The following is a 23639-nucleotide window of genomic DNA, read 5'->3' on the forward strand; positions in this document are numbered from 1 at the left end:
AACTCACTTTGTAGACCAGGCTGGCCTCGAACTCAGAAATCCGCCTGCCTCTGCCTCCCGAGTGCTGGGATTAAAGGCGTGCGCCACCACGCCCGGCTCGGTCAATATTTTTTTTTTAAAAAAAGATTCTTATGTCCTCCAAAAACCACACAATGGTAATAATAAAATATTTTCCAAAGAAACCCACATTTACATGACAGAGATGTATAACCTATACATGTGCAACACACATTTTAGGAAAAGCATTACTCCTCCTTTCCCTTCTCCCTCTTGCTTGCTCCCGCCCATAGATGTTTTATTTGTTTCTCATTACAGATGGTTGTGAGCCACCATGTGGTTGCTGGGATTTGAACTTATGACCTCCAGAAGAGCAGTCAGTGCTCTTAACCACTGAGCCATCTCATCAACCCAAAAGAAAAGCATTACTTGTGTGTACTGGCTACCCTGCACTCTTAGTTTTGGTATGTTTGAAGCATAGTCTTAATATTTAGCTTAGGTTAATCTATGGCCTCCAACTCATGATTCTCTCATCTCAGTCTTTCCAGTGTTCGGATTGGAGGTGGGCATCACCTCTCACCCAGCATTCTGCTGCCTCTTAAAATATAGTAAGGAGCTGGGCGTGGTGGCGCACGCCTTTAATCCCAGCACTTGGGAGGCAGAGGCAGGCAGATTTCTGAGTTCAGAGGCCAGCCTGGTCTACAGAGTGAGTTCTAGGACAGCCAGGGCTACACAGAGAAACCTTGTCTCAAAAAAAAAAAAATATATATATATAGTAAGGAATGTTATTTCCTATAACAGCAATTGCATATGACATGGATAAGCATATATGATATAATGAGAGTATGTTCAAGAAACACTTGAGGGCTGGTGAGATGGCTCAGTGGGTAAGAGCACCCAACTGCTCTTCCAAAGGTCCAGAGTTCAAATCCCAGCAACCACATGGTGGCTCACAACCATTCGTAATGAGATCTGGCGGTGCCCTCTTCTGGAGTGTCTGAAGACAGCTACAGTGTATTTACATATAATAAATAAATAAATCTTAAAAAAAAAAAAAAGAAAGAAACACTTGAAAGCGACAAAATAACTGCATTTCACCAATGATAGCTGACATGACCAACACTAAGTTGCATTATATTTAACTAACCATTTTTCGGTGGACTGCAATGATGTAGCCTGTAAAGGGGTCATCAGGAAGAGGTGGCATATGACCATTCACTATTCCATTTGTGACATTCTTCTCAGTTCCACATGGTACAACTGTATTTGGCATCCCATTGGGGATGAATATAGGTCGAGGCAGATCCCCATTGGTAGTCAAGGTAAACAGTCCATTTGTAGATGGAGAAGAAGAACAATCTATAAATGCAGAGATGTGCACAATATCATAACCTTGTATCATTACGTTTGCTCTTTTCTCAAGTATTGTGAGTCTTGAACATTGATAGTGTTGACTTTCTTAATTCAGGACAGAGAGAAGGCACAGACCAAGTAATTCTAAATTTATTGGCAATTTTAAAGTTTAGAATTTATTTTTATAACTCATGCTTATGACTAAAGGGCAAAGAAACAACTGTGGTATCTGTTCAGTAGAGCTTCTGCAACAATCCCATGAGTATGTGGTGCACAAATGTCTCTATCATTCATCTGCTCTTTCCTCCTTTTTAAAACTCTCCATTTCTCTCAAAATATTCTATCCAATTTGGCTGTTAAGCCAGTTGTTAATTTTTAAATGAAAATTCAGATAAAAATGTATTCCCTTAGTGAATAGGGTTGAGTCTAGATAGCTACCTACATTTCAAATGCTCGATAGCCTATGTAACTGATGGATACCATATTGGAGGACAGAGATGATAGTTTCCATCACTTAACAGTGATGTGCTAAACAGAAGACATGAAATCATCTACTGACTCACCTTCACCATCATTGTTACAATGAGAAGAGCTTCACTTTCTATGAAGTACTTTATAGTAGGAGAATCAACCTAATGATAAGCAATCAAGGAAGAATCCCTGGGCCTAACAGGTTTATACATATAATCTCAGCACTTAAGAAGACAGAGGGAGGAGGATCATAAATTTGAAGATATCTTAGACTAAACAGTAGGACCATGGCAAATCTGAGACACACAGTGTAACACTGTCTCAAATAGCATTTTTCCTCCTAGTTGAAACATTCTTCCAAGAAGAAAGGGGAGGCCCAGAAGATCAGGCAACAAACAAAATGTCACATGTGTGACAAAGTGGAAACTTGCAGCCTTAGAGAAGCAGTAAGTTTGGGGAAGGAGACTTTACAGCAAATCTGCTGAGTGTAGAGATTCCTCAGACTATGGGAGCAGCCTCAAGCTATGCAGAGAGCTTTGAGATATAGATTTCTTGAGTCTTCACTAGGGCTATGATGGGCTTCTTGGTGATGCAACTGCTTTTTTGAGTCATCCCTGTCCTGTAAGTAACCCCTCACCAATAGTCCTATAGTAACAAAAAGTAAAAAAGTAAAAGCTTATTGGTTCACCTAACTGGACTTTGGTACTGTCGATACTTTTGATCTGCCATGGCTTACTTTCTGGGGTAAGTAGACATGTACATGGTTGCTTGCATCTTCATGGCAAAATACTCTTACACAACAGGCTGCTAAGAGGCACAGCATTGGCCTAGCATGTCTAAAACCTTAGGTTAGACACTTAGTACCACAATAAAAGAACAAAGTATATGAAGCCAAAAGGACTGATTGACCAATCATATTAAAGCATGTGTAATAACTAGATGACAAATTCCTATTTAGCTAAGTTTGTTGTTTATATTTTCTGGTAGTAGGTTCCTTTCAGACCATCTGTGCCATTTTACTATTAGATATGAATATTAATGTTGTATATATGAGCTAAGAGCTACCTACTTGGTTTGTTTACTGTTTCTGAATTTTAGATTTTCTATTAATCAAAAGAAAAGTATGAGTCAAATGGTTATTAGAGTTCTTAGAAAAATCTCCAGTTAAAGGTTTCTTCTGGGCTCAAAAATTTTTTTGAGCATAACATATATAAAAAAGATTTTAACTCTTAGATCAATGTTGACTATATTTATGTATATATGCACATATCTGTATATAAGCACATACCACAGTATGCATGTGGAAGTCAGAGAACAATCTGCAGGACTCAGTTTTCTCCTTTAGGAGTACTGAGGCTGAACTCAGGTCATTAGACTTGGCTGCAAACCTCTCTATCAGCTGAACCCTAGACCACTCACTGTTCAACACTGCACTCATAAGAAGGAACTCAAGTTCTATCTTACCTGTTTGAATTGGACTGCAAGCTGAAACTGGAGATGCAGGAATAGGAATTTCAAACGCACACAAAAATCCACTCACTGAGAGTCGAACTTTTTGGTTGTCCTGAGGGAAGTTCTACAGAAAGAAAGAAAAACAAACAAAAAACAAAACACCAAAACAAAACAAAAATAAGCAAATAAGAAAGAAAAGGTTTTAGATAAGATAGAAAAATTATCTCTGTGATGTACAGCATTTTTTCTTTTAAAGACAAGTTCTCATTATATAGTTCTGGAACTCACTTTGTAGATAAAGATCATCTCCAGCTCACAGAGATCTGCCTACTTCTGCTGGGATTAAAGGTGTGAACCACCAGGTTAGTAAAAACAATCTTCTTTGGCTAACTGAAAGTGAATGGTGGATAAAATAACTTACAATTCACCTCCCAGCCAAAGAAAACACTTGTCCCTGTCCACAGGAAGGAAGTATGCTGTGGGTGCCTGGAAGTTTTACCTTTTGTCTCAACTATCTAAACTGGAAACCCTGGCCCCTGGCAGATCTCTTTACTTTTTTTTTTTTTTTTTTTTTTTAAAGTCAACTCAGCCTGGGTGTGATGGCACACACCTTTAATTCCAACAGAGAAGGGGGATCTCTTTGAGTTCAAGGCCAGGCTGGTCTACACAGTGAGACACAAGCTAGGTAGGCTACATAGAGTGAAACTCTGTCTCAAAAAAATCCAACAATAACAAAAAATGTCAACCTGGCGAGGTTCTGTTCAGAGGACAGGCATCTGTAATCACAGCTCCTTGGAAGTTTGAGGTAGGAGGAAGGTGAATTTACTTATTTTCCAATTTATTTGCATTTTGAAAAGTAAAACATAGTCAATGGAAACTGGAGAGCTAGCTAGCTCATCAGTTAAGAGAAACGGTTGTTCTTATGGACGACCCAGAATGGGCCCTCAGCACTCACAAGGCAGTCCACAATTACCAGAACTGCAGTTCTAGGAGATTCAATGCCCTCTGCTGACTTCCCACTGCCTGTAGATGCAATGGAATAGTATTGCATATAGTTTATACACTTCATCTAAATCACCATTACCTAATACTTAACAGAAAAAAAAATGTGATGTAAATAGTTGTAAAGACTATTGTTTAAGGAATAATGACAAGGAAAAAAAAATCTAAACATGTTTCGATGCACTATTTTACTTTCTGAGTTATCTTTGATCTGTGACTGGGTAAGAGGCTAAAACAAAGGCTTCTAGTGTAAAGGGCTGATTTATGTTTATAAATACATATTCCTAAATATAGAAGGAGCTAGAGAGATGGCTCAGAATACTGGCTGCTCCTCCAGAGGACCCAAGAATGATGATTCTCAGCACTTACATGGCAGCTCACAAATGTTTGAAGTTCCAATTCCAGGGGTATCTTCTGGCCTCTGCAGGCACCAGACATGTATGTCGCCGATACAAAGATATACACATAGGCAAAACACCCATACATCAAAAAGAAAAAGGGCCAGAGAGATTGCTCTGTGGTTAAGAGCACTTATTTTTCCAAAGGATCTGGGTCTAACTCCCAGAAACCGTATCAGATAACCCTAATTCCTGGGGTACCTCTGAAGGCATCTCCACTTAAATGCATATACCCACATAGAGACACACATACATATACATTTAAAATAAAACTAAAATGAAATAAAAAATTTTAAAATATAGAAAATAACCAAAGAAAAATTTTAGTGACAGTTGATGGGGGAATCTTAACACTAGACTGTAATGGCTACCCTTCATATACGCAGTCTTAGATAATTCCCTTCTCTCAAAATGCTACCATCATTTATTATTTGCCTTTTCTGGTAAACAACATTTTAAAATTTCTTGATTAGAAAATTGTATACAATCTGGGTGTGATGCTAAATGCCTTTATCTCAGCAGAAGCAAGTGGACCTCTTAAGAGTTAAGTGCCAGCCTGTTTTATATAGCGAGCTCCAGGACAGCCAGAGGTACATAGTGAGCCTCTGACTCAAGATAAAAAGGGAAAGGGAAAAGAGGAAAGGGAGAAGGGAAAAGGAGAAAGGGGAAACATTTTTTTGTTCTGGTTTAGGTGTGTGTGAGCTCATGTATGTCAGAGGATAACTTTCAGGAGTCAGTTCTCTCTGTCTACCATATGGGCCCTAGAGAATGAACATTCCACTAGGGACATGGAAGACAGTGGTGCTGAGGTTAATGTGGACTATGGGAGTCTATCAACAGAGTACTGACTAAGATATTAACATAATAACTAAAATCATTAAGAAACCTATCTTTGAAGAATAAAATCAGATTTTCTAGAAAAAGCAATTGATATTACCTTTATGTTTGAACTATGCACTTCTGCAAAAAGGATTTGTTCTGATTTAAGTCCACAGAGATCACTCAGCTGCTTTTTCAAACCTGTATACTTTTCATCCATATTCAGTCTTAGTCCATATCGTATGGGGGTAGTACCATCTAATTTAATTACTAGTAAAGAAAAAGACCTTTTATTAGTAAAATGCAGGTTACAATAAAAGTCTTACATAATGGATATATACCTGACTTGCAAATAGCAAACATTTAAGTTTACAATTTTTTTAAAATGTAAATACTAAAATAAAACTTAGGAATAATACTGAATAACACAAGATTTTTTTTTTTAATGTCTATCTGATAAAGATGTCTGATTGGCTTTACAAGCTTTGTGAAGTTTCTTCCACGTCTGGAATTTAAGAAACACATTAATGATCACAGCAACAGCCTCCAAACCTTTGAAACCTGAAATAGTGCCTTAATGTGGATTATTAACATGCTGACTTCTCATATTGATGAAAACTCATTGCATATGAACTCATAACTATGAATTCAGGCTACCAAATAAAGAAAAAAAATGAATCAGTTTTTCAGAATTCTGTGACCTACCTGTTATTTCTAAATGCATATAACTGTCCATTGGTAGTGGTAAAGACAAAAAATTAAAAGGGTCGAATCGGACACTTATATGCCCACATGTCTTGCATTTGACTTGGGATCTTAGCTGACCATGGAACAAGTCCACAACAATTGATCTATTTCTCCTTAGATGATTGTCCCAGGCCTATCAAGGAAAAGAATTATAAAATTTTATTTTCAAAATTCAAAAGATAAGCCTTTCAATACAATCTAAAAATACTGGTTGAGTATATTGGATTTAAACTCTAACCACAGAACACTCTTGTTCAAATTTAAATTGTGCCACATATATTTGTGGTCAAAACATTGCGTTTATTGCTTTTATAAGAGACTCAAAACCAAGCAGAGCATGTATACATTTTTAATCTTAGCACTCTTTTTTTTTCTCTTTTCTTTCTTTCTTTTTTGTTTTTTTTTTAAATTAGGTATTTTCTTCATTTACATTTCCAATGCTCCCCCAAACCCTCCCCCCTAATCTAAGCACTCTTAAGGCAGAATAAGCAGATCTCTGTGAGTTCGAGGCTAGCCTGGTCTACACGGCAAATCCCAGGACAGCCAGGGCTTCATAGAGAGCTCCAATTACACATCATATATTACCAAACAAAACCAAATAAATTCCACAAATTTCTTGTATCTTTTTGAATTGTTGGCCAAAGGTTATCTCATAGATTCCCCAAAACATTACACCCTCGACAATCTGATGTAAGACCCTATTGCTGAAGATGCTGACGATACCACATTCTTTTGGTTTTTTGAGACAGGGTTTCTCTGTGTAGCCCTGGCTGTCCTGGAACTCATTCTGTAGATCAGTCTAGCCTCGAACTCTGCCTGTCTCTGCCTCCCAAGTGCTGGGATTAAAGGCGTGCACCACCACTGCCTGGCAAGATAACACATGCTTATGTCATTGAACATAGAGAAATTGAGCTGGTTCTTAATTACAAGCTTCACCTTTATTGACTTATGTTTACAGTGTTGGAAGGCATTATAAAAGCTACAGGAAAAGTAAACAATTATCTTACTCAGCTATGAACTTTGTGAGCTGTAATAGTGACCCACCTGCAAGATATACCTACTTATGCAATAGTGGCACAAACATATTGGGTGCAAACAACTACCTTTTGATTGGATAGAAGGCCTGCTCCATAAGATGGAACCCGTACTTGACACTGTTAATGGGGCTAAGAATCAGAGACTAGATAAGTCATAGGCCCTACAGGAAAACCTATAATTTTCTATTAAGTGAGCATAGCAAAATGATTCCTGCCAACATACTGTTATACCCCTATGGGTCAGTGTCTTACTGAGCTGTCATCAGAGAAGCCTCTTCTTGCAGATGAGAATTAAGACAGAGATTCATAATTAGACAACATGCATAGAATAAGAGACTCTGGAGAGCTCATTACTAAATAGTATGTCTTTATCTCATCCTTCTCCTCAAGCCTCAGAGATCTATGAGGAAGATTACAAGATCCAAGAGGTGAAAGATGAGATAACCGCCCCCCCCTCCCCACAGTGTTTTGTAAACACCAGGGCTAGATGCACATTCAAAGTCACAGAAATTTTGACTGTACATATAAGACCTGCCCCAGTACAAACCAGGTAACATCCTAGCACAGAGAAAGAGAAGAGGGCATAAAATCTAAGCCCCAATCAAGAAGCTATTTGTGGTTGATAGCTACTAGAAGTGTCAAAATTAGTTTTCTTGAATGGATTGACACTGGGTATGTTAACCATACCCCAGGGCAGGCACACACTCAGCAATAGTTGGCCAACAAAAACCACTCCGTATTAACCTAGGGTCTTGGTGCATGTCTATAATATCAGTGCTAGGAAGTACAGACAGGAAGCTCCCTGGAGCCTGATGGTTAGCTAGTCTGCTAAAGCAGCGAAGTTCAGTGAAAGACACTATCTCCAAAATAAGGTGGGACATAGGTAAGACATCCAACATGAACCTCTAGCCTATACATTGCCTGTGTACATATACACTGCCCAGCTTACCCACCAAAAGGCATAAAAGAAGAAAAGAAAAGAAAAGAAAAGAAAAGAAAAGAAAAGAAAAGGAAAGGAAAGGAAAAACGAAAAGGAAAAAGAAAAGGAGTTGCCCAGCTAAGTAGGTAGAACACAAGACTTTTTAAAAACAACAAAGGACACTCAAAACTAACAAACCTCTGCAGCTACTTCCCAGTCGGGTCGGCCGTCACTGTCTTTTAGTTCTACATATGGTTTCTCGTGGACTCGGTTGAGATCTTCGTGAAGACCATCCAAGAGGAAAGCCAGAAGTTCTTGGGAGTCTTGTTGCTGGAATCCATTAAACCTGGGAGCATATTTTGCTATGGTCCACTATAAAAATGAGAAGTAATTGTCACTATTTACTATCCTATAAAATTTGGAATGAGCATGTTCCACAATTCAATCACAGATAAGCATCAGAAAAAATAAATAAATGGCACAATATTTAGTCTTCCTCTATTTCAGCAAACAAGTTCTAGTTAAGAGTTATTCTAACTTTAATCTCAAGTGATCAGAAAAATAAGAGGCATTTTGGCCATTGATACCATCTGTGGTGGTTTGAATGAAAATGGTCCCTATAAACCCATAGGGAACGGCACTATTTGGGGGGTGTGGTCTTGTTGGAGAAAATGTGTCACTGGGGGTGGGCTCTGAGGTTTCAGAATCTCAAACCAGGTCCAGTGTTGCTCTCTCTTCCTGCTGCCTATGGATACAGATGTAGAACTCTCAGATCCTTCTCCAGCACCATCTCTGTCTGCATGCTGCCATGTTTCCCACCACGGTGATAATGGACTAAACATCTAAACTATAAACCAGTCCCAATTAAAGTTTTCCTTCATAAGAGTTACTGTGGTCATGATGTCTCAACACAGCAATAAAACCCTAAAACACTACTGAAGCAAATATCTATTCATTCACACAGATATTTAATTTATATTTATAAATTTGTATTTATATAAATAGTAAAATGGCAATTCTTCACATAGAAAGATATCTTAGTCTATATAAATGTTTTCTTCTACCTACTCTTGTCTTGTTTTATCTTAGTTTTTACTGTTAGAGGCCTAAGAGCATAGTGTTTAACTTTCAAGATTTACAAACAACTTAGCAATGCTAGTACTCAAAGAGTATCAAAAGGGTTTACTCTTCTTACAAGAAAAGCAGTTGATAAGTTTGTAAAATGAACAATACCTCAAAGAAGGATTATTTCTTTAGTCTTTTCTTCCTGTTATCTACATATACAACAGTATTTTTCATTTACCTGAACACATACAAACATTGGGTATTTAGGCTACATTTAGTGAAAGATTTAAAAAATTATTGAAAAAGTTAAATAGAGAAAATGTAATGAAAGTAATAAAAGAACTATTAAGAACTATTAAGGAATTACACATTTCATAGTATTTTAGTCTGCTTACCCGGAGCTTTAAGGGGGCAACATTCTTCTGAGTTCCACTCCAAAGTTCTTGCACCAAATCGCCATAACATTTAGCCATATGGCCTTTCATACCAATGGGATTTGTCCTAGAAGTTTGAGAGAAAAATTTGTCGCCAAAGATTTCTCCATAATTCACAATCATGTGGGCATCAAGAGATAGGCCCTTATTCCATATTTGATAAGGCAATGGCATAACATTTCCTCTTTAAAGTTAAAGGAAAAGGAGATTTAAGCAGTACTAGATTTCAGATCAAAGCTACAGAAGGAAAACTGCTGGTGGGTCAGATACCTGTTGAGTTCATAAAGATGTCTCCCTGAGATAAAGTACTGTGTCAGTGGCTGTGTATTACTAACACACTGGATGCTTGAGTTCATGAAGCACGTGTTTCCCAGGTTACTCAGACCTGTGGCGCCCTTTTCTGTGGGAACTGCAACAAATAACACAAAAGACTAGCAATAGTAATATGCTGTGGAATCGTTATTTGTATTTAATTTAGTTATTCTGGTTTCCCTTTCTTTTTTTGACAGACTTACTGAATAGCAGAAGCTGGCCCTCAGAGGGTAATGCTGGAATCCTCCTGCATTACCCTTCCATGTACAGGCATTATAGGCATGTGTTACCATATGTGTTACCACACTTTTCAACATGGTGATTTAAAAAAATTCTTTTAGTCAGATAAATGGTGCTAATCTTAAAAAAAAAAAATTGCATCAGGGTCTTTTATGTACATTTTCCATGGAGTGTCTTTGCCAAGCATGATGATCCTTGTTCATCTGTGACCTAGAAATGCTTTCTATTGTGTGGCTGTTGGTATCTCATGCTAGTCATGGTAGCACACATACATAATCGAAATACTTGGGAGGTGGAAGCAAGAGGATTAAGAGTTCAATTGAGATCCTGTTTAAGACAACGAGAAAAGCATCCTAGAGTTAAGTAAGGATTGTGTACACCTGTGATTTTAGTACTAGGAAGGTTGGACTGGAAAAATCATGTACTCTGGGCCATATAGTAAAATCTTAAGATTTCAAAAAGAAAAAGAAATTTAAAACAATTTATTTTAAAAAAAAAAAAAAGCCAGTGATTGTGCATGCCTTAATCCCAGCACTAGAGCCAGGCTAAATCTCTGAGTTCAAGGCCAGTCTGACCTTCAGAGTGAGTTTCAGGACAGCAAGGGATACACAGAGAAACCCTGTCTCAAAAAACCAAACCAACCTAACTTTGAGGGGTGATCTAACTAACTTATTCTTTGAGGGGTGGTCCAGTAGTTAAGAGCACTTGCTGCTCTTCCAGAGGACCTGGTTTTGATTCTTAGCACCCATGTAGAGGTTCAAAACTATTTATAACTCCAGACCCAAGAATCTACTAATGTTGAACCCTGAGGGTATCAGGCACACCTGTGGTACACAGACATACTTGCATTCAAAACACCCATACACATAAAGTAAAAAATAAAATTTAAAAATTAAAAAGATTATTCTTTTGAGAATTTCATATATGTAATACAATATAATTTGGTCATATCTACCTTAACATTTCTTACCAGACACTGTTTTCAAACAAAACAACAAAAAATATGTATGTGAATAATTATTTGTATGTATACATATGTGGTATTTGAAGATCGGTGGTTGATGTGGGTTTCTTCCTCAATAGCATCTCCATTTTACTTTTATGACAGGATCATAGAAATTATGCTCATCAGTTGGCTGGGTTGCCTGGCCAGGAATCCTATTTTTGTTGACCCACTGCTGAGATTTTAAGTGTATACTACTGTGCCTGAGTTTTTACATGGGTGCTAGTGATCTGAATTTGGATCCTCACACTTGTATGTTAAGTACTTTATCATCTGAGATACTTTCCTGGCTCTTACTAATTTTGTTTTGAGACAGGGTTTTACTTTGAGCCCAGGCTGGTCTAGAATGCTGCTTCATCTCAAAAGATGGAGTTACAAAGTATATCACCACCAAAAGTTTATCATCTAGTATATAAACTATTTATTTGCAGAGTTAGAAAGAAATCAGAAAAACAACTTGACAGAGTTTACTCAACAAGAACAAGAAAGAGTAAGTTTCGGACTGTCTCTAAGCCAGGGCTGGTGGCAAACACCTGTAATCTTAGCTTTTTAGAGGCAGGGGGAGGATCAAGTGTTCAAGCATAGCCTAGTTGACATAGTGAGAGTATCTCCAACTACAACAAATAAGACTGTGAAAATAATATGCTGACTTACCTTTATGTCTATCTATTTTGCTACTGTTTGCTATAAAAGACATTTCTTCAGGCCAACTCATATCTTTGTTGCGAACTGGAAAGACAGATTGAAATGTATTAACTTATTATTCAAACAATTCATATTCATTCAAGTTCTATGTTACAAAAGTTACTGCTAAATCAGAACTTTAAAAACAATCAAGTATATTTTAGTAACTAGCTCTGAAACAACTGCAAGTCTTTTTATATTCTGAGTATTTCATGTAGCCCAGGCTGGTCCCAAACTTGTTATATGTAGTCAAAATTAACCAGGCTCCACTTCCTGAGTGCTGGGATTACAGGTACACACCACTATGGCTGGCTTTATGTGGTGGAGTAATAAAATCCATGCCTGCTAGCACGCTAGGCAATACTCAAACAGAGCTACATCGTTACTTTTTTTTTCTCCTCATTGATTTTTTTTTCAGGTTAGTATACAAAGTAGTGGATTTTATCATGGCATCTTCACACATGCATGTTATTATAGTTTGTACGTTTATAACTCTTTCTTCTGGGGACCTTAAAGTTATAATTCAATTACCAATTTAAAGTAAAATTATATTTAACCATCTACAAAAGTAAATTAAGCTTAGTAAAATTTCCCAAATTTAAAATATCAGAAATATGAAAATCTTTTTGTTAAACTTACAATCACTGATAGAGGTGATATATTAATTTAATCAAGTGTACCTAGCAGTGTTTCCATGAGATATTATGGGAAAGGATTCCACAATGTCAACAACATGAATGTGCCCATGTGTAAATTATGGCTGAATGTGGAAATCACACTGTTGGTCAAGAGACCAGTGCTGATGAATAATGGAAGTGTAAGAGAGGAGCTGAGAGCATAACATAGTTATCTCACATACATGAGATCCTAAATTCAATCTCCAGTATTGAGAGATATACTGAGAGAATATATTGAGAGAATATATTGGTATATTCACCAAACTCAAAGTGGTAGTCTGAAAATTTTATAAAACTTCATAACTTGCAAGTTAATTTACCTGTTGCCATCCACATTTTTCTTCCTCAGTTAGCCTAAGGCTACAAACAGACCATTCTTCTGTTAAAAAAAAATCTAGCAGGTGAGAGATACTAGAAGTTCAGTGGGTCTACTTTAACATAAATAATATAATGCTAACTATCTTAAGAAAAATTTTAAGATGGGATTTCTAGTGAGTAATTCTTTGAAGTCTTACCCTAAACTAAGACTCGATGCCATCATTTGGGAGGCAGAGGCAAAAGGATCAAAGTCAGAGGTTTTCCTCAGCTATTCTGTGTAGTTCAAGGTCTACAGCCTGGACTACTCTATCTCAAAAATACAAAAATAAATACCAAACCAAAACACCAAATGCACCAAAAATCCCATAACAAGCCAAACTACAAGAGCAACCAGAATTGCTTTCCCAATCTAATATAGATCCACATTTCCATTTTGTACCTTCAATTACCAGGTGCTGTTCATCCTGGATTTTCAAATATTCCAATCTGTGATCCTCATCATCCAAAAGAGTCAGGTAGTTCTGTAGAGGGGGGGAATGTTTTACTTTGAAACAAATCCAATAATAAAAATGAATGACAGTTACTATTCCTTTGCACTTACATTATTCATGTTACAGATAGTTGTTCAAATCTATAGTTTAGGTGCCAAAGTGAAGGAATGATAATGCGTTCTACCATCTTACAAATGTTCTCATGTTATCAAAACAAAATTATATGTAATTTGTGGAGAGAGTAGAGAGAGTTAGGTCATCAAAGACCAAACCAAAGTTCACTGACACTACAGAACTTGCAGAAAAGAAATCTTCATTTCCCCTTTCTGTGAAAACTGGGATATAGAGCATTAAGTGACTTGCCTCAGTTTAACAAAGTGGCAAAGTCAGAATTTAATTCCTGGCAATGTAACTTTGTAACTTGCAACTGAATTTACCTGTTGCTACCTACATTTTCCTTTCTTGGTCACACAAACCATTCCCTTAATTAGTGTAAGCTGTAAGATTATGCTTTTTCAATGGTGACTAAAGCAGGACATAAGAAAGAATGTTCTAGGGAACAGTGAACTGGGGAAAACTGTACTTTTGAATTAGCTTCAGAGTACAGGAAATAATGAAACACTGGGAAAAACATAAAAGCATTTGTTAGCATTGCCTCTAAGGAGTACAAAGGTCAGAGATGGAAATGAAGAGTTTTCACGATGTACTTTGTATTTTTTTAATGTGTATAAGCAACTTCAAAATAAATCTAACAAGAAATCTATTTAGGTTAAAAACAAACAAACAAACAAACAAAATCAGGCTAAAGAGATGGCTCAGTGGTTAAGAGCACTTGTTTTTCTTTGCAGATTACCAGTGTTCCATTCCTTGCACCCACATGATGGACTTACAATCCTCTATAACTCTAGAGAATCTGACCATCTCTCTGGCTTCCATGGGCACCAGGCATGCAACAGATACACATGCAGGTAAAATACAATGTAAAATCAACTTGCTCTTACTTTATAATGCAACAGCAATCTTTATAAAATGGTACAGCTCATGTTGATCATCTGTCATTATGATCTCAGGAGACAAATGTTTGCATGTATATATGTACAACTTAAAAGTCTAAAGTTTTCATTGATACCCCAGACATGGCATTTAGCATAACTATTACATATAAACTCTCATATTTATGAAATATGATTTAACTCTTTTTAAAACCCAGAGCCTAGTATATAGTGAACAAATGCTCTCCCACTGGCCTATATTCCCAGCAGAATTTAACGTCAGACTTTCCATGACTCTGAGAAGCTTACCTCACTATTGTACAGCCACAGCCGCATATCTTCCTCTTTAATGCGAAGCCTTTGAGACAGATATTCATGAATTTCCTTGATGGTTTGCATTCTACTAAAACAGCCTGTATAGGCTAACACCCGCTTTAGAGGCGCATTTGGAGAGGGTACATTTCCTATAGTTATCGTAACCATCATAGGGGAAAAGGGAGACATAAAAAACAAATAGACAAACAAACATAAAACATTGGCCTCAGCAACAGTGACTGTAGTAATTTAGGAAATAATGATGAAAAATAAGAAGTATAGATTTAATAATTTTATAAATGAAAAATACTATGAAAAACTTGAACATAGATGGGCGGCATGTAATCTCAGCATAAAAGAATCGAGTTCAGCTACATAAAGGTCAGCCTGACCCTGTCTCAAAAAACCCAAAGTAGGGGCTGTATGAGAAAACAGGAACCCAAGTATGTTACAGCTTCAATTCTGGAAGGACAAAAATAATAGCATAGAGATTTAAATAACTGACACAGCTGGATCTCAAGAATCCATACTGATAAAAAAATTGATATCAATAGATGGCTGTCCTCAATTTGGTCATAGCAAAATAAAACAGAATTCTACTTAAGAATTGGAAGGGGGCTAGGGATTTAGCTCAGGAAGTAAAGAGTTTGCTTAGCATGTATAAAAGACTTGGGTTTAATGCCCAGAAGTAGAAAATAAAATAAAAGGAAGAATGAGGGTGGCTGAAATAGAATGGAATGTGAACTCCACAATTAGCTGAGCTCACTCAATCTAGATTTTAAAATTCAGAATTGCCGGGGCCTAGCAAACACAGAAGTGGATGCTCACAGTCAGCTATTGGATGGATCACAGGGCCCCCAATGGAGGAGCTAGAGAAAGTACCCAAGGAGATAAAGGGAACTGCAACTCCATAGGTGGATCATTATTATGAACTAACCAGTACCACAGAGCTCTTGACTCTAGCTGCATTTGTATCAAAAGATGGCCTAGTAGGCCATCACTGGAAAGAGAGGCCCATTGGACTTGCCAACTTTATATGCCCCAGTACAGGGGAATGCCAGGGCCAAGGGGTGGGGGGGGGATTTGGGGGGGAGTGTATTGGGGACTTTTTGGATAGCATTGGAAATGTAATTGAGGAAATTACCTAAAAAAAATAAAATAAAATAAAATTCAGAATTACTAATCCCATTACCCTCTGTCAGTGAGTGGCCTAATTATATAGTGGCAATCATAGAATAGTGAAATTGGTACAGGTTATATATGGCCAGATATTATTCTTAAATGAAGCTAAGAACCTTTTCTGACCAAACAATTATTCTGTTGGAAAACAGGAGGAAATTATCTTTGCCTACCCAACAGGGTGGCAACACGATGGCCTTATATTCCTGAAGTGTTCAAGGTAGAAATGAAAAGACTGGCATTACAGTTGTCTCAGAAGGGCTGATCTGAGGACTTTACATACATAGGCACCAATATGCTAAGTCTGGGTACAGTTAAAACATGAAGTGATAGAATGACAAGGCATTACGGAAATCAAAGCCAGGTTGTAAATGTGCTAAATACTGGTCAACTACTTAGTCAAAAATCCAGACAAAAGCTGTAGTTTACAACGGTTATCTCTGCCAATAAGAGGCTAGATTTTGTTAAGTGACTCCAAGCAAAAGTAAAAACTTAACATGTTAATATAGCCCTGCTGGAGTACATGTTTCCATTCCAGGTCATTTTTTAACCCATTCATTCCTTTTTTTTCTCTCATGTAATATGTTTTTAGTGAGTCTTTCTTTTTTCTTTTTCTTTTTCTTTTTTGATTTTTCAAGATAGGGTTTCTCTGTGTAGTCCTGGCTGTCCTAGAACTCAGAAATCCACCTGCCTCTGCCTCCCAAGTGCTGGGATTAAAGGCATGTGCCACCAGTGGCTGGAGAGACTTTAATTCTTAATCATCATTTTCTTTTTAAGATCTTCCAAGAAGAACCTACTCAGTTAAGAGGCTGAAAAGGCATCTAAGGAATGACTTAATAACTCTAACTCAGTTATCGCAGCCATGAAAAGAGTGCATACTTCTTACTTTGAAAGAAGTCATTTTTTAAAAGCCTAGTGAATACAGGTAATAACTGAGTATTTGACCAAGAAGCATATCATGTAAACACTCAACCATAATTTTTAAACATGTAGCAAAGCAAATCTTTGTCCATTAGCAAGCAAAGAATAACTCTTAAAACAAAAGAACAGATTTCTCCAATTACACAATTAATTTTAAGATTACAGCAAGAAAGCAGTTTTATAAAATTCAAAATGATTAATGATTGATTTCATAATTAGTCAGGAATAAAATTTCAAAATAAGAAATTTGGAGCATCAGAACTATCCCACTCTAGGATTCAGAAGCACCAGCAAGCATAGTGCCCCAGCCAATCGCCACTGTCCTAGGCCACAAAGAGAATAACTGAATTTTAGTGTCTACACAGTTTTTAGCTCATCAAGCAAGGCAGCCACTTATGCATAATTTTTTTGCTTTTGAAGAGAACCAGCAAATGAGGAATTTACAGAAGCAGCAAAAATCTAGGATCAGCACAAGAGTTACAAATACTTACTAAAAATGCAACAACGCATCTTGCCTCTCATGTTATCTTTCAAAGAGAATCAAAAAAGACATACTATGGGTGCCATGGAAGGTATGCTAATATTTCTATTTACCAGAAAGTTAAATTAAGAATGTTTCATAAATTGTATTTCATTTTTCTTGATTTCGAAAGTTTCCCCAAAGACAAGGTTTAGTTCGACAGTGAACACTGTTTTGTCCTAATTGTCACCAAACGATATGTGAATTATCTTCATATACTATCTGAACATAGCCTTTAAAAAAATTTTTTTAAAATTTTTATTCTATGTGTATGAGTGTTTTACCTATATGTACACATGTATTTGTGTGCCTGGTGCTTGTAGATATTAGAAGAGGTGTCAGATCCCTTAGAACTGGAGTTAAGGATGGTTGTGAGGCACCATGTGGGTGCTGGGAACTGAACCTGGGTCCTCTGCAAGAACAACAAATGCTTTTAACCACAAAGCCATCTCTCCAATCCCTTTAGGAAAATAACCTTGTTCAAAATCATAGGAGAGTTAGTACTTATACAGGAGTGGTAGTTTAGGTTTAGAGACAGTTAAAACATTCTAACAATGTTAAACATAGCCTGAGATTCTGTGAATTGATGAATTAATTAAAATTTTTATTTTATATCTATTTATTTAGTATGTATCTATGTGTATTCAATCACACCAGGTGTGCATGTAAAGGTCAGAAAACAACTTAAAGAAGTTAGTTTTCGCCTTCCACTATGTGGGTCTGGGGATCAAATGTAGGTTGTCAGACTGGTGGAAAAAGTTTTTACCTAGGGAGTTATCTAGCCAGCTCAAATTTTTTACTGTTTTGTTACTGAAGAATAATTTCAAATATTTGCAAGGGAAAAGTACACAAGTATTCTCCATCAATAAATTTTAACTTTAGCTTGAAATCAAAAGGGAACCTTATGCATGGTATATATTAAGGGAAACATTTTATGTGTCTTGCCTGTCTATTTTGAGTCAAGGTCTTACTACATGGTTTTTGGTGGCTTGGAACTTGGTATATAGACTAGGCTGGCTCTGATCTCAGAGAGATCCACCTGCCTCTCCCTCTCAATTGCTGGGATTCAAGGTGTATGTCACCGAATCTGGCTGAGGGTGTGTGTGTGTGTGTATAGATAGATAGATAGATAGGCAGGTAGGTAGGTAGATATTGGGGCTCTTCCCCTCCTTTGTTGAGGGAGAGCTTAGCTTTTCCAAAGCCACAATATTTGTCTGGGGATGTGACTACGTGACAGACAGATACCTAGCATACACAAGGTTCTGGGTTTAACATTTATCACCACTACCAAAAAAAGGAAAGAAAAAAAAAAAAAAAAACCAAAATAACAAAAACAAAAAACCAACCAAAACACAACAAAACCCCAAAATTCAAAGCAAAGGTATCATTTTCAAATATACTTTTTTTGCTCTGTATTATTTCTCTTATAAAATGTTTCTCATTTTGTCAAAACAACACTAGTTCAGAACAGAGTATTTCAATAAATTAAGAGTGAGGCTGAAAGACCCGTCAATTACTGGTGAACTGCAGCTTAGTTATAATGACAATTTACAATGGCTTACTTCAAAAACAAAAAGTGTAAAATATATTTTATTTTCAAAAGCAAGAAAGAAAGAGAAAGGGGAAAGGGGAAAAGGGAAAAGGAAAAAGGAAAAAGGAAAAGGAAAAGGAAAAGGAAAAGGAAAAGGAAAAGGAAAAGGAAAAGGAAAAGGAAAAAGAAAGGAATCTTGTCTGTTTTAGTTTGTTCCTAAGACTTTGCCTCTATCCCCATCAAATCTTGTGCATGACCTCAGATCTAAGCTCACAAGTGATTTATTTACTGATTCCATATAAAGCAGATGGCATATATTAGCACAGTGGCACCAAACTCTGAGCAATATGATTTTCAGTTTCTTTTTAGGGAAATACATGGTATTCTTGCTGCATTCTTAAATTACCTCTAGGCAAATGCTGAGGAAACATTCTCAGGCTCATCGTACCCATATTCACCCAGATGTTAGACTGCTGTGTCCGTGTGGCAGGCTGCTGTCGAAGGAACAGAAGATAGCGAGGAAATAATTCTAGTTCTGGGATGTCCGTTTTGCTATTCTTGATTACCTATTTTTACGAAAGATAAAAAAAAAGTAGTGATGACTCTAAAAGAAAGAAAACCCTTTCATCAAACTTAAGCTTCTATTTAAAAGTTTTATGGATGCATTTACGTGTATGACTATTTTGCTTGCCTATATGTATGTATTCTACATGTGTGCCTGGTGTGTGCATAGGCCAAAAGAGGGGATCAGATCCTCTGGAACTGGAGATACTGACGGCTGTTAGCTGCCATGTGGTTAAGGAAACACACCCACTCTGCTGAAAGAACAGTAAGTGCTCTTAAACTCTGAACCATTTCCTTAGCCCCCTTTGGTGGTTTTTTAAAAACTATTTTTATTTTATGAATTTTTTAAAAGAAATTAATATATATACTCCTTAAAAAGTTTTCTAAGCTAGGTGTGGTAGCTCATACCTTTAATCCCAGTACTCAAGAGGCAGAGGTAGGTGTATCCATGTGACTTAGAGGTCACCCTGGTTTACCGAGGGAATTCCAGGCAAGCCAGGGCTATGTAAAAAGACCCTTGCTTACCCCAACCAAAAGACCATTTTCTTATTGCTGTGTGTATGGTGACTATCTGTTCACCACACTAATACAATACCTTTGAAGGCCCAAAGGAGGGGTCCCCTGAAGCTGGAGCTATAAACATGTGGTTGGTTGTTTGGGATCAAACCCAGGTCCTCTAAAAGAACAAGAAACTGGTGTTCTTGACCAGTAAGCTATCACTCCAACCCCTATGTGTATATGGGTATTTTGCCTTCATAAATGTACCACATGTGTGTCTGGTGCCTACAGAGGCCAGAAGAGGTTGTCAGATCCCTTGAAACTGAAGTGTCAGACAGATGTAAGCTATCGTGGAGGTGCTAGGAAGCAAACTCAAGTTCTTTTGCAAGATCAGCCACTGAGATGTGTTTCTACCCTTCAACCTATAGCTCTTAAAGACAGCGTTGCTTTATATAGTGCTCTGCCCTGAACCTTTGACCTTTAAGTATTGATTGATATTATAGTCATGTGTCACCATGCTAAGCTCTGATACTAATTTTAAAATGTTTAACAAATTCATTCTCTATATTTTAGTAGCTTACTAATACATTTAGGTTACATAGATTTGAAAATGCTCAGGTTTTCACTCCTAAATTAAATTAAAGGAGCCGGGCGTGGTGGCGCACGCCTTTAATCCCAGCACTTGGGAGGCAGAGGCAGGAGTTGCTACACAGAGAAACTCTGTCTTGAAAACAAAGAAACAAAAAAACCAAAAAAAAAAAAAAAAAAAAGAGTTAAAGCAGGGTGGGCAGGTTTGGAGAGATGGCTCAGAGGTTAATAGCATTAGCGGCTATTATCTGGTTCAGAGGACCCAGATTCAATTCCCAGCGCACATATGGCAGTTTACAACTGTCTTTAACTCCAGTTATAGGGGGCCTGACTCCCTCACACAAAACACTGATGCACATAAGAATAAATTAGAACCCCCCATCCCAAAACAACAATTAACAAAGCCTACAACCAAATCTCAGATATAAGTGTAACATTCAACCCACAAAGATTCTCTTCAAAACAGACAGACCACTACCAAAATATAAATAAGTAAATAAATCACAACAGCCTAAGGAAGTATTATTTATGATACCTCAACAATAAGGCTGCCTAAACAATACCTGAATAAGGACAACAATGCCAAGGCAGGTTACATGGAAGGGGAAAACTAAAGCAGCCCCTCCCTAACACAACCCTAGACAAAAGAACTATAAGCAACAAAATCATGCTAAGAGAGAGAGAAAAAGTTTTCCACCATGAAGGAGGTCACTAATTGATTAGTTAACACCAAGTAGTCAGCTTTGAAATCATGCAATACAACATTAAACGTACTTAGCAGAACATATCCACGCACGGGCATGTGTGAGTGCACACTTGCATGTGCATATGCATTAAGATGAACATGTCTGTAAATAACAAACAATTGGGAAGGAAGAGGCCCAGAGTTTGGGATGGAGTAAGTGATGGTGGGAGGAGTTGGAAGAAGAAAAGAGGGTGAAGAGAAATAATAATTGTATTTTAATACCCTTCCAAAGCCTTAAATATTACCTAAATACTAATTGAATAAATAAAATGTAAAGGAACCTACAAGTTTTGTTCAAATAATTTGAATAGGAAAAAAAATTAAAAAAAAATTTGAATAGGTTTTAAGAACTCTGCTACCATAAGGAAAGAACTAAATTTCAACTAGGAAAATTCACGCAGAAAAGAAAATATTATGTATGTTGACTAAATTTACAAATAAACTTGTTTATTCAAAAAGAAAATATTAACCTCTGGCCTTCATACAGCACACACACCCACACACATTCTTCTATGACTACCCCTTATAGAAGGCACTATCAGCTATACTTACTGGTCTAGGAAGGGCCAGGTTTGATCCATACCAATGATAAAGTGCTCTCCACACGGGTTCTGGGACCATTTCATAATCTCTTCCATGGATTAGCTGTGGAGTTCGTTTTAATCGTCCTCCTTCTAGTGTTAATGATGTAGCCTTAGAAAGAATTACATATTGTGTTTTAATTTTATAGTCTCTTGTACCCTGTCTCGAAACCCCCCCAACCCCCACCCCAAAAAAACAAAAAAACCCCACCAATCTAGATAGAACAAAACTCATGTTACTTCCTAGTTTAATATTGCTGAAAAATACTTTTTTTCAATTTTTGATGGATCCTGTACTGTAAAAAAGGTAACTGCTGCTGAGCTATATTTCCAGCCCAAACCTGAGAAAATAGGATTTTTCTCAGAGTTTTGTAGGTTTTACTTTCCAATTAATTATTTAAGAAAGGGCTGGGTACAGAGGCACATGCATTTAGTGCCAGCACTTAGGAAGCAAAGGCAGGTGGATCTCTCCTAGTTCCAGGTATGCTTAGTCTACATAGCAAGTTCCAGGACAGCCAGGGCTCTATAGCATATTCTCTCTCATAGAGATGTACTATGAGAAGACATCACACCTACAAGAGGCTAAACTAGATATACTACAACTCCTTTCTTTGTGCTAAAACCTCTAAATGTAATGGCTACTTGGAAGAGAACAATAGGGTTTGATGTTAAACACCTACCTTTACTGGTTCCTGAGTCACTAGTGGCTGGTTATCAATAGCTCCTGGCTTCTGAGGACTAAGGTGCAGAAGGATATTCCCATTGGCTCCTAGTAAACACTGGTTGTTATTGTCAGAAGTGTTATGCTGCCTTGCAAAGCACATCTCTGCCCCTGGTGTGCCAGAATACAGAAAGCCTATCAAGAAACCAAACAAAACAACAAGGATGGAGTTTCTTACTTTTTGTTTTTATATATACATAGGTTTGAAGATACAAACTCAGATGTCAATGCACTGTGTTAATGCTATTATTCTGGTATGTCACTAAAGTTTTACATTTTGATATATAGTAGATAGAAAGGACAGATATATTCCTTACTAGACAGAAGACAGTAACAGGGTTAGAGTTTTCAAAAATGTTACCAAGTGCAAATATTTGCCCACCTTCCTAGAATATATAATTTATAGTGAGAATTATAGATCTCCTGTTGGGAAGGAAGGAAGGCAGGCAGGCAGGCAGGCAGGCAGGCCCTAAAATTCTCCTATTGCAAGCATTATTCCAAATATTCTTGGCAGAAAACAGCATTAGCAAACCTCTAAACCTCTCTTCCTCTCTTCTCTTTTTCTGGGACAAGGTTTCACTGTGTATCTCTAGCTAGCCTGGTGCTTATATTATGTAGACCAGGCTGGCTTTTAACTCAGAGATCTACCTGCCTACTATACTCATTAAAGGGGTTCATGTGCCACCACACTCAGTGTCTATTTTCTTCTTGTTGTTGTTTTGTTTTTGCTTTTCAAGACAGGGTTTCTTTATGTAGTCCTGGCTGTACTGAAACTCACTCTGTAGACTAGGCTGGCCTTGAACTCATAGAAATTTGCCAGGCTCTGCCTCTCAAGTGCTGGGATTGAAGGTGTACACCATCACCACCTAGCTGATGCCTATTTTCTTAATGTATCTATTTAAAAGAAAATATGATTGTTATAATAATAAAACACACAGAGAAAAATGACTAATGATGGCAGAGTTTGAACCTGATATTTTTAAATATTTCAATTCTAGTTATCAACTGTTTTGTAACCTTCTATTTCTGGGTAGCAATGCTAAATAATAAAATACACATTAGACA

General features: G+C 37.2%; 1 protein-coding gene across 4 annotated transcripts in view; it reads right to left on the bottom strand.

Annotated features, from left to right (window-relative positions):
* Usp32 (ubiquitin specific peptidase 32) overlaps positions 1 to 23639 on the bottom strand; it is a 135039-nt gene that overhangs the window by 31421 nt on the left and 79979 nt on the right. Inside the window, exons 14-27 of one of the 4 annotated variants that reach the window (XM_029483333.1) lie at positions 22534 to 22685; positions 21825 to 21965; positions 19284 to 19443; positions 17318 to 17353; positions 14721 to 14875; positions 13368 to 13449; positions 11904 to 11978; positions 9965 to 10103; positions 9656 to 9761; positions 8394 to 8567; positions 6198 to 6372; positions 5611 to 5762; positions 3286 to 3397; positions 1145 to 1356 (exon numbers count right to left, since the gene is read on the bottom strand). In XM_029483333.1, coding sequence (XP_029339193.1) covers positions 1145 to 1356; positions 3286 to 3397; positions 5611 to 5762; positions 6198 to 6372; positions 8394 to 8567; positions 9656 to 9761; positions 9965 to 10103; positions 11904 to 11978; positions 13368 to 13449; positions 14721 to 14875; positions 17318 to 17353; positions 19284 to 19443; positions 21825 to 21965; positions 22534 to 22685 — 1871 coding nt within the window. Of the gene's footprint in view, positions 1 to 1144; positions 1357 to 3285; positions 3398 to 5610; positions 5763 to 6197; positions 6373 to 8393; positions 8568 to 9655; positions 9762 to 9964; positions 10104 to 11903; positions 11979 to 13367; positions 13450 to 14720; positions 14876 to 17317; positions 17354 to 19283; positions 19444 to 21824; positions 21966 to 22533; positions 22710 to 23639 lie in introns of all 4 variants that reach the window. The other 3 variants (XM_029483332.1, XM_021175609.2, XM_021175608.2) reach the window with 3 other exon arrangements.

The sequence above is a fragment of the Mus caroli genome, chromosome 11, assembly GCF_900094665.2.
Source record: "Mus caroli chromosome 11, CAROLI_EIJ_v1.1, whole genome shotgun sequence".
Classification (NCBI taxonomy): Eukaryota; Metazoa; Chordata; class Mammalia; order Rodentia; family Muridae; genus Mus; species Mus caroli.